Source organism: Rattus rattus, chromosome 12, assembly GCF_011064425.1.
Source record: "Rattus rattus isolate New Zealand chromosome 12, Rrattus_CSIRO_v1, whole genome shotgun sequence".
Lineage (NCBI taxonomy): Eukaryota > Metazoa > Chordata > Mammalia > Rodentia > Muridae > Rattus > Rattus rattus.
In genome coordinates this window covers 70,479,667-70,490,034 of record NC_046165.1, presented here as the reverse complement: position 1 = coordinate 70,490,034, position 10,368 = coordinate 70,479,667, and the positions used below count along the sequence as shown (strand labels likewise).

Below are 10,368 nucleotides of genomic sequence, written 5' to 3'. Positions count from 1 at the left end.
CTTAGGTTTCCCAAAGCTCCTGGACCCTTGAGCTGCCCAATCCCTGCACTACCCCAAAAAGTTACTGCTGTCAGAGATGTTAGGATAGGTGCAACATTTCACTGTACCAACTTCAAATTTTCTTCTGCAAAATGGACAATTACTCTGTGATTTTACTGGAGAGGCCTGGCAATCCATCTAAGGAAGGCAGAAGCTAGAAGCTCTTCTCATATCCCCAAGGTGTCTCTTTCCTAGAGAAATAGACAAATGAACCTAATGGACCACATGAGAAAAGCATACACCCAGAGGTCCCGGGGCGGGGCGGGTGAGGCTGGAGGGCTTGACACATGGGGACGGAACACAACATGAGCACAACTGGGAACCTCACAGGTCACCAATGAGTACTTCGTGCTCTACTACTGAACATCCCCAGCTTCTGACCTCCTTGGGTCTTAGGCAAGGCAAGAGCACAGACCTCGGTGTGCTGGGATTTAAGTGAGGTGTAGGAAACAGGCAGGCGGCAGCAGGGGAGAGCAGCAGAGGCCGTAACTTCTCTTTATTTGTGTTTCCTTCTGACACAAAGCATCCAAACAACAACAGAGTAAGGCCAGGGGAAGGCCGCAAGTGTTCATGCACACTCCTGGGGCTCTCCCACAAGCCTCTGCCTTTTCTCCTGACCCCTGGGAAGCTCTGGAGGGTGAGCGCCCGCCGATGCCGCTTCCTCCAGTGCTACTGAGTCCTCGTGCCCTCACCAGAGGCTTCTGAAAACTGCTGCTGGCTTGTGTCCTGCAATTCTTTTTTTTTTTTCTTTTTTTTTTCTTTTTCTTTTTTGGAGACAGGATCTCACTATGTAGCCCTAGGTGGCCTGAAACTTGCTGGGTAGACCAGGCTAGCCTTGAACTTAAAGAAATTCACCTGCCTCTGCCTCTGGAGTGCTGGGATAAAAAGTATGCACCACCATGCTTGGCAGTCCTGGAATGCCTACCCCCTGGCCACCATGACATAGGTAGAAAAGCAGACTGAATCGTTCCTTGCTGGCAGGTGAGGGTCTCACAGATGAACTGAACCAGTAGATGTTCTGCACCTTCTGTGCTACAGGAAGAGAACTCAGAGCTGCTTCCAAGGCTCTGATGCTGTGTGCAGGGCTAGAGGCCAATGGTATAGGAGCGACCGGTAGGGTTGTGAATAGAAGAACAGACTGGCGCTGTCACCGCCCACTCGTACCACACCTTCTTAGAATTGCTGCATCGCCAGAAACGCACACAGATGTTCTGGCCCTCGTGCACCGTGATGGGCTGCTGTAATAGGAAAGACACAGAGGCCGGGGTTGAGCTGAGGAACTATACTTGACAATGTTGGGAGGATAGACGGGGATTAGATAATCAACAGCCAAGTGTGGGGTACAAAACTATAACCCTCAAACTCAGGAGGCTAGGCAGGAGGGTCAGGAATTCAAAGCCAGCTTGAACTATAATCCCAAACCCTTTCTCAAAACCAAAGATAAATATAGCAAAATATTCTGACCCTCATAAGACGTCCCTACTCTGTCAAAATATGGACAGTGAGCAAGGACACAGTGAGTGCTATGAGCATGTACAGGAAGCCGCGAAAGCACTTAGGAGGAAGACAGCCTATTCTAGGAGGTCAGGAAAATGGCCCGATTGCAGATATCCCAGGAAACCTGGTCAGTTGGCAGGGTGAAGGCACGAGCAAAGAACCTCACAGGCAAAACAGAGGGGACTAAAAGCTAGAGACATCTCCTGGGAGGCAGAAAAAGCCACCGAGCCAACTCTTACAACATGGTTCCAGGGTCTCACCTGAGGACAGTGGGAAGGCACTGAGGGGCTTAGACAGAAAGGCCAATTCAAATTAAGTGGTAAAAAGTCATCCCTCAGGTTGGGGATTTAGCTCAGTGGTAGAGCGCTTGCCTAGCATGCGCAAGGCCCTGAGTTCGGTCCCCAGCTCCGGAAAAAAAGTCATCCCTCTTCCAGGTAAAGACTGGACAAGAGTGGTTGGAGATGTGGGGAGTCCAGGGAGCTTACTTGGGTAACCCCAACCAAGACCACAGAGCAAGTGACAGAACAGAATGTGGGACACAGCCAACTAACTGAGGGACAGGAGCAGAACACCACTGGCACAAGTTATCCCTCAACCAACCATCTTAGAGGGGACTCCTACCTTGATGGGGAAGAAGATGGGGAACCATGAGAACATGCCAGGAGAGTGGGTCTCTGGGCGGATACCTGTGGAAACGAAGTAATGAAAGACTTGAGGTCACCACTGTCCCTCTTCCTTACCTTGAGAAGTCTTTTCTGTGGTCATAAAAATGAAGAATCAGAGACCTTGATTCCTGGACTCTGGACTCCCCATGAAATTACTGTGCCGGGCTGACAGTAACCTCAACTAGTGTTCAGCTAGCAATCTCCATGGAGGAGAGAACGTTGTGAAGCAGCCCCCAAGAACTGAAATCACCAGTGCTCTAATGCGCTCCCAGACACTCACTCAGAGTGATGTCCCGGTAAAGCACAGTTTCAAAGTAGCCTGCAAAGCCATGAAGCACCGTGTTCACCTCTACAGGAAACTCCAAGGTACAGTAGCGGTTGTTGTCAATCATAGGATCTGTCAGGAAGGACATGGATGGATGACAATGACTTGGCAAACCTGAACAGGCTCTAGGACTGCAGGGCCTGAGACCCAGACTTGGGAAGCTCACACCCCGCTCAATCAGAACAGCCATGCATGAACCTACCTCGGTTGGGATGGCTGAAGGTAAAACAGGGCTGAGGAGCAGAAAGCTGGTGGAAGTTGTGCAGCCGAACCACATAAGGCATCTCAAACTGTGCCTGGCCAGGGTGAGAAAGCAACAACTTCAGGAGACAGAAGACAGACAGACAGACAGACAGGAGGCTCCACTTCCCAGAGAAAGCTGGAGTTCCAGCATCAAAGAACGAAAACATCGTTTTACTTCACCCTTGTTCTTCAATCCCAGCTCCTCTCACCTCTTCACTGGCTTCAGAGGAAGACAGGAGAGCAGACTGAAGGACAGTCCCTCCTCCTAGAAAAGCAGCTCTTTACCTCAGGGTCACGGTCCTTTTCCCGACAGGCACGGACCTCGTTGTACAACTTCGAGGAAGAAATGGGAGCCAGGAAGGAGGTGTATTCTCCAGGGATGCTCACACCATCGTCTGCACAGCAACAGGGTCAAATCAGTTCCCAGAAGGAGGGAAAGGGCATTTTTTGCACCAGCTGAAGGCTCAAACAGAACAAGCCAAGGCTGCTAGGAACACGGCCGGAGAACAGGATGTTGGATCATCATTCTACTCTTAGGATGTTAGAGCCATAGAGTAAAGGTAAAAAAGAAACACCCCAAAAACATAGAGCTATGCACTATTTAGCAACAGAACAAATTCTGGACTATTAGGGAGAAAATGACAGTCCTTACACAAACTAAGATGACTGAGGTCCAGGCTGACACAATTCTGTGGGATCACATCACACACACACAGCCCACTGCTGAATATCACCAGGGTAGGTCTGACTGCACTCTAACCCACCATGTAGTTGCTGGTAACCCCATAAACAAACGAACATTAAGTCCAAGATACTTTTTCCGCCCATGGTAGAGATCACACCCAGGGTCTCATTTCAGATAAATGCTCCAAAGCCATGGTCAGAGCCCGCAAGCCTTATGGAATCTCTAGTCCACTCCTGTGTAAATCATTTGACCCTAGCAAGCAGCAGTTCGCAGCCATATGATCCCCCCAACCTGGACAAACCTTTCAGGAAGTGCTGTGCTCCATCCAGACACTCAGGTGACAGCTCGTTGTCGGCAAAGGAGCCCAGAAGCTCACTGACAATGATGTCTGCCTTCTCCGGAGCCACCCATTCCCGCATGTCTGACGAGACAACTGTCACCTGACTCCCCCATTCTTCAAACTGCCAGTTCTCTAGCCTGAAATCAGGGGTGACCGAGTAAGGAAGACTTCAGCTGGAAACTGGGACCCAGGACCAGCTGCCCAGCAAGCAGGCTGCTACTCACGTCACCACAGCATTGGGGTTCTTCTCCACGGCATACAGCCTAATCCGCCGCTCAGCCTGCTTGGCTGCCCGGAGAGACGCATTCACTAGAGGACCGCGGCCTGCACCCAGCACCATAAGTACCCTGAGAAAAGGGAAGAGTCAAGCAGACCAAGCAGAGGGAGAAGCAAGCGTACAACTCCCTGGGAACAAAAGAAGGACTCACTGGACATTGGTCTCCTTTTCTTCTTCTGGTACTCGGTCTAGCAAACATTTATAGATGGCCTGAGGGGAGAGACAGAAAACCTCATAGATGTGACCCCTTCTCTACCAACCTTTCCCTGGCCTGTGCTTGGCCATCCTGAAGCCAATACTGTACCTGCTGGTACTGAGAGTATTTGATGGGGTCCTTTTCGAACACTTCGTACGTCTGAGATTCCAGATTGTCCATCAGAGGCTGACAAATGAAATGGAAGAGGTTGGTCAGTATTGGCAAATGGCCAAGACATCAAAACTCTCCCATCGCTTCCTGAATTTAAGTAGGATCCACCTGGACTGCCTACTCTTAAGAGATATTTCTTGTCCCTCTCTCTTGCTATTATTACAATTATTATTATTATATCTCTTGAAAATTATTTATTTTTTTTAAATAAAGAATGGATATTGAAGATTTTATTTTATAAAATCTTTATGAGTATACTATAGCTGTCTTCAGACACACAAGAGGGCGTTAGATTCCATTACAGATGGTTGTGAGCCACCATGTGGTTGCTGGGAATTGAACTCAGGACCTCTGGAAGGGCAGTCAGTGCTCTTAACCACTGAGCCATCTCTTCAGTCCCAAGATTTTTTTTTTTAACTAAAACTATGTATGTGCATGGATATTCTGCTTGCACGTATGTGTGCACACCACATACAGGCAGTGCCTGAGAAGGCACTGAGAGCACTTGCTCTTCTGGAGCTGAAGTTACAGCTGTGAGTCACCAGGTGAGTGCTGGGAACCAAGTTCAGGTCCTCGGGAAGAGAAGCCCATGCTCTGAACTCTGAATAATCCCTGCGGTCCCTTCTCTCACCTTCAGTGCTCTCCAAACCTACCTGAAGTGGGGACTGCAGATAGTCTTCATAGCCTTTGGCAAAGAGTTCGTACGCATTGGGTGGGGGACGATTTTGGCTTAAGTATTCCAAGTACTGGAGGTAGGAGCAGAACTCCTTCTCTGAGTGATGGTTGGTTCCCGTGATGATAAATTGCACTTCCAACTGTGAGAAAAGTCAGACCCTGAGAGTCAGCCCACAGTTCATGATTCTCAGACATGGTTTATAACCAAAGGCCCCAACATAAAATAAAACCCATACCAACAGTTGTCCAGCATCTGTCCCAGTACCAAAAAAAATAGGGCTTTCATAAATGTATAAAGTCCTCATATTCTGACCAGGTAAGAATGAGAACTCAGTTCATCCTGACCTAGGCTGGACCAAACTTGAGAGTCTGGTGCCAGGCAGGTCATTGCCAGCAGGTTTAAGCACAGGACAATTTGGTGGAAAGGTCCCTGGGGTAACACAATCCCCAGTGTATGAGGAAGGACAACTACATCTGAAGAAGTTTGGTTCCTTTTCCAGAACTTCTCTGGTTTCTGGAGAAGGAACCAGAAAGAAAGCAATCACCTGTCCCTCCCCCAAGGGGTGAAAGTCACATTCCAGTGAGTAAGTCAGGAGATGCCTGGGCCACCCACCTTGAGGAGCCGGAAGATCAGCCTCTGCTGCATCTTAGAAAGAACAGGAAACCCCTTCTTGTTGGTTAGGAAAATGCTGGTGGGGAGAATGGCGGCTTTGATAGGCTCTCCAAGCCAACGATCAATGACGTGATTAGACGGGAGGTCAGCTCCGATTTCAAGAGCTACACAAAGGAAGAGAAAGATCACCTGTGGGTGAGCAGGAAGCCTGCCCTACTGGGTGCAATTCTTCTTCCTTCTGTTGAGCACAGGGAAAGCAGTCAAGACACCTAGGATACACATGGAACTCACTTTGTTTTCCTTTTCTCAGACAGATTCTCACTGTATAGTCTGTACGGCCTAGAAGTCACAGAGACCCACCTTCCTCTGCGTCCCATGTTCAGGGATTAAAGGTATATGAAAACAGAATGACCAGCTGGTTGTATTTTCAGCGTGGGTCTCAGGTAACCCAATATAGCACTGAACTTTCCGTGAACTCTCATCCTCCTGCCCCCACCTCCTAAGTGCTGGAATTGCAGGCATACGCCATGACATCTGACTGCATGTGCACTGTGGGTCTTACTCAGGGGCTTCCCGCATCTAGACCTGATCTAGATTCCACCACCTGAGTTACACCCCCAGCCATGAAATGGTTCCTTTTCATAGATTTACTTTCATTTGTATGTGTGTGTGTGTGTGTGTGTGTGTGTGTGTGTGTGTGTGTGTGTGTGTGTGTGTGTTGTGTATATGTGCACATATACCCCGTGTGTACCATGTGTGTGCAGGGGTCCATAAGGCCAGTAGAGGGCATCAGAGCTCCTGGAGCTAGAGCTTAAGAGGCACAAGCACTTAAGAACGAGCCATCTCTCCAGCCCTGAAATTGCTGACTGTTTGGTTTGTATTTTTTTTTTAAGCAATGGTCTTTCTATGTAACCCTGACTGTCCTGGAACTTTCTAAACTGCTGATTCTAACTTTTGTTTGAGACAAGGTCTCTCTGTATAGGCTTAACTGCCCTGGAACTCAATCTGTAGACCAGGCTGGCCTCAAACTTGCAGAGACTTGACTGCGTCTACCTCCTAAGTGTGCACCACCGCTGCTTGGCTTGCTTTTTTTTGTTTTTTGTTTTTGTTTTTGTTTTTTTTAAAAATAGGGTCTGTCTACATAGTCCTGGCTATCCTGGAACTCATTATATAGACCAGGGTAGCGTTAATTACACTCCCAGAGATCTGCCTGCCTCCAATTCCCAAGTTCTGGAATGAAATGTGGTGGGCCACCATGCCCAGCCTGCTGATTCTCATTCCCAGAAGGCCACTTACATCTCAGAACCCTGTGGACTTACCTACTGCAATCCTCTTACTATAGTCACACAGAGTCCGGAAGTTATGCCACCTGCCCAGAATCAGAAACAAAGAAAGACCCTGTCAAATGCATATGGCTTATAACTCAAGGAACACTCGCAATCTGTTCCCCATAGTCCTCACCCCGCCCTGTGCAGGTAAAGCAGCAAGAGAAACATACCACAACCACGTCTTCTCCTCTCCACTGTACTCCTCTGTGTGTGTAGTTGGTACATTCTCAATTACATCATCTCTCAGGTCCTCTGGGGCCACCAAGGGGACCCTCATCCAGAACTAAATATGAATAGGTACCCTGTTAAAGCGCTGTTTCGAACTCAGTGGGTCCAGAAGTTAATCTCTTTATATGCTTTTCTAAATGTGATTACACGTGTTTGATCTCATACATATCCTTATACAAAGACTTAGCTTGTCTTTTACCTTAAATAGAAATAATTAAATATTTTCTCTATCTTTAGTTTTATAGTACTAAGACTCAAACCCAGAGGCTCCTGTGTGTTAGGCAAGTGATCTACCACTGAGCCACATCTCTAGCCCCATAAGCTATGTTCTGAAACTCTCTGCACACCGCTTTTAGACGGGGTCGGGGAAGAACAGTACTGACATTTCAATTCTGCCAAATGCACGTGGCGGGGGGTGGGGGGAGCATAACTGGGCAAAAGGTACAGCTAGCGTGATACACAGCAGGAAAGAACCCTCAGTCATACCATGGAAGAATGGTGGCCAGTGTGGATGTGGTTGGTCAGAACTCTGGCCAGATTTGTGTTATCTTCCTGATTAAGAGGCAATAGGAAAGCTGGAAGACCTAGATATGCCCCAAAATTCAGCTCCTGCAACATAGCCTGAAACACAGGATGAAAGAAAACCATTAAGAGCTAAGAACCAAATACTTCTGGGGTAAGGTACAGTAGAAACTGGCTCTGACATTGTGGCCCAGGCTGTTCTGGAATTCTCTCCATAAGTCAGCTTGACTTGGAATCTGAGGCAGTCCTCACTCACTCTCCAGAATGCTAGGATTACGGCTGTAAGCCGCCATACTCCACCAGAGCCAAACGTTTCCTCTTTTGAAACAGGGTCTTAAGAGTGTAGCCCTAACTGGCCTGGAATTCAGCGATTCGCTGAGTTGGAGATGTACCTCTGTTGAGATTATAGATGTAAGCCATCACACATTTCTTCAGACCCTTAACTGTACTATGATTTACCAGGTTACTCTCCTAACCTAGTTTAGTGACAGAACTACTTTATGTCCTTTTCTTTTCCCCGCATGGAATTCTCAGTCCTCCCTCATTATCTTCCAGATGTGGGAATAGCCTCCCAGATGCTTGAGATTGCAGATAGGTGCCAAATACCCAGGTCAGGCCTAACTTTTAAAGGGATCCCACGGAGAAATTAAACTGCCTTACCGCCTCAGAGTTCCTTCGGATCTTCTCCACTTTTGAGTCTGGATGAATCCATGGAGAAAGCTTCCCCACAATTAGCGTATTCCAGTCTGCACTCCCCCACCCAAGAAAAGACAAAGATTCAATGGGGTTTGGCATTTTCTTGCTCAATTTCTAGTTCTCAGCAGAGAGTAAAGAGGTGAAAAGCAAGACTTTTTCTCTCTGATAGAGGGATAGCCTGATGAAGAATGGGGGGACTGCAACTTTTAGAAAGAAAAAAAGGGGGGGAAAAGTTGTTATTTATGTCATAGGGGCTAGCCAATATATAACCAAATCAGAGGAGGAAAATTAAGTCCTATAAAGCAGAAGATATTACTGCCTCTAATAATTAAGGGGCACAGGGTAAGGTCCCTACCCCTTCCTGACAGCAGTAGGTCTGATCGTGTCTGGGGGCCAGGCCGATTCTTAGCAGGTTCCTGAATGAACTCCCTCTTGAAACGCGGGTGGAAGACAGGCATGCAGAGGAAATCAAACCTACAACCGTGACAGACCCAGAATCATCATGTAAAGTAAGGGCCCAGAGATCCAACCAACTGGGATATTAATATCTTGATTTTGCACAGTTCCATAAAGCCATCATCAGTCACCCCACGGGCTATTGAGTTCAGCCCATCTTGGGACACATCACTTTCACAACACTGTGCATCAATTTCTTCCCAAAACACAATCATGAACCGATGAGCAAGAAATGGACATAGAAGTCAAGTAGATTTCTTTCTTCCCTGACTTCACTGGCTTTCCAGGACTGTCAAATTTAGACCTGTCCCAACACTGCCCATGCCTCCCCAAGCCAGATTAACCTCTTCTCTCGCTTGCCTCTTTATACTTCTCTCTACTCTCAAATAATCCGTCTCCAAGGCCTACTGTACATCCCTTTTTAAATTTGCCCTGTAACTCCCCTGACTTTTGAACTCCGTGACCACACGCCCCCCAGAGTTTCAACCTCTCGTTCTTGGGGCCGAAGTCTTCCCCACTCAAGGAGTAATGGTGTCTCAATCCCTCATCCCCTGCGAGGTACTAGTCTGCCCTCCTTGTTCCCCAAATTTGGATCCCGCACTCCTCTGGAGGAAATCCGGCCCTCACCCCTGCTTGGCCACAGCACCCAGTGTGTCAGCTATTTCAGGGACGCAATTCAGGTCCCTCCCGCTGGACACGCGGCTGCCACCAGCACCTCCGACTGCCATCGCCGCCATCTTTTCCCTCGCGCAGCCCACGCCGGGATTCCTTGATATTAGAGGCCAATCACAAAGCAGAGAACAGTCCCCGGGAGGCGGGACAAGTCGCCTTAACAACCAGAGCGTCTTTACAGCCCCAGAGCGGAGGCGGAGGGACCAAGTCGCTCCTCCCACCAATCCGCAGACCGCACAGTGACATGGGTGTGGCACCCTTGCTCTACCAATGACAGGCTCTCGTTGCTGATGCTCTGCAATCTCCCAGAATGCTCAGTTCATCTGTAGCATTCTAGTGAGACTACAGGTCCCATGCAGCCCTGCGGGATAAGTCTGAAGTATCATTATTGGGCCGGCCTGTAATGTCTGCGGGCCAGTGGCGCAATGGATAACGCGTCTGACTACGGATCAGAAGATTCCAGGTTCGACTCCTGGCTGGCTCGTTGGGACTGGTACTCCTTTATTTGCATCCCTTGCTAATCTAATCGTCTCCCAATGTTGCTACTTCAAAACGTCTTTCTTTTATATCCTCCGCTATTTCTTTCACGCTGTGGTTTTCAGGTCTTGGTTCGATTTTGCACCCATCTAATGCTGGCCTTTCTCATTCCTCTCTTCAAAGCTGTTTTGTGTATAATCAAGTTATTCTGAGTATGAAAATTTTGGTGACTGGACTATTAAAATGAGTTTTGTCTCATTGTT

At 48.2% G+C, this 10,368-nt stretch overlaps 1 protein-coding gene and 1 non-coding gene across 2 annotated transcripts; one reads left to right on the top strand and one right to left on the bottom strand.

The window, feature by feature from the left end:
- Positions 1 to 503: 503 nt before the first annotated feature.
- On the bottom strand, positions 504 to 9,732 carry Prmt5 (protein arginine methyltransferase 5). Its single transcript, XM_032917893.1, has 17 exons — positions 9,584 to 9,732; positions 8,856 to 8,974; positions 8,465 to 8,550; positions 7,769 to 7,903; positions 7,225 to 7,337; positions 7,046 to 7,095; positions 5,727 to 5,890; positions 5,092 to 5,253; positions 4,376 to 4,453; positions 4,223 to 4,281; positions 4,019 to 4,141; positions 3,756 to 3,931; positions 3,055 to 3,164; positions 2,729 to 2,822; positions 2,482 to 2,598; positions 2,158 to 2,222; positions 504 to 1,277 (listed from the first exon to the last, which is right to left on the bottom strand). The coding sequence occupies exons 1-17, from the start codon at positions 9,691 to 9,693 to the stop codon at positions 1,125 to 1,127; spliced, it is 1,914 nt and encodes a 637-aa protein (XP_032773784.1). The 5' UTR covers positions 9,694 to 9,732; the 3' UTR covers positions 504 to 1,124.
- Positions 9,733 to 10,039: 307 nt separating this feature from the next.
- Trnar-acg lies at positions 10,040 to 10,112 on the top strand. Its single transcript has one exon. It is a non-coding gene; the product is annotated as a tRNA-Arg (tRNA).
- Positions 10,113 to 10,368: the final 256 nt, after the last annotated feature.

Coding starts and splice junctions, on each gene's coding strand:
- Prmt5 (XM_032917893.1), bottom strand. CDS start 9,693: ATGGCGGCGATGGCAGTCGGAGGTGCTGGTGGCAGCCGCGTGTCCAGC. Junction 7,904..8,464: donor TCCGAAGGAACTCTGAGGCG/GTAAGGCAGTTT, acceptor CCTGTGTTTCAG/GCTATGTTGCAGGAGCTGAA. Junction 7,338..7,768: donor CTGGCCACCATTCTTCCATG/GTATGACTGAGG, acceptor ATTCATATTTAG/TTCTGGATGAGGGTCCCCTT.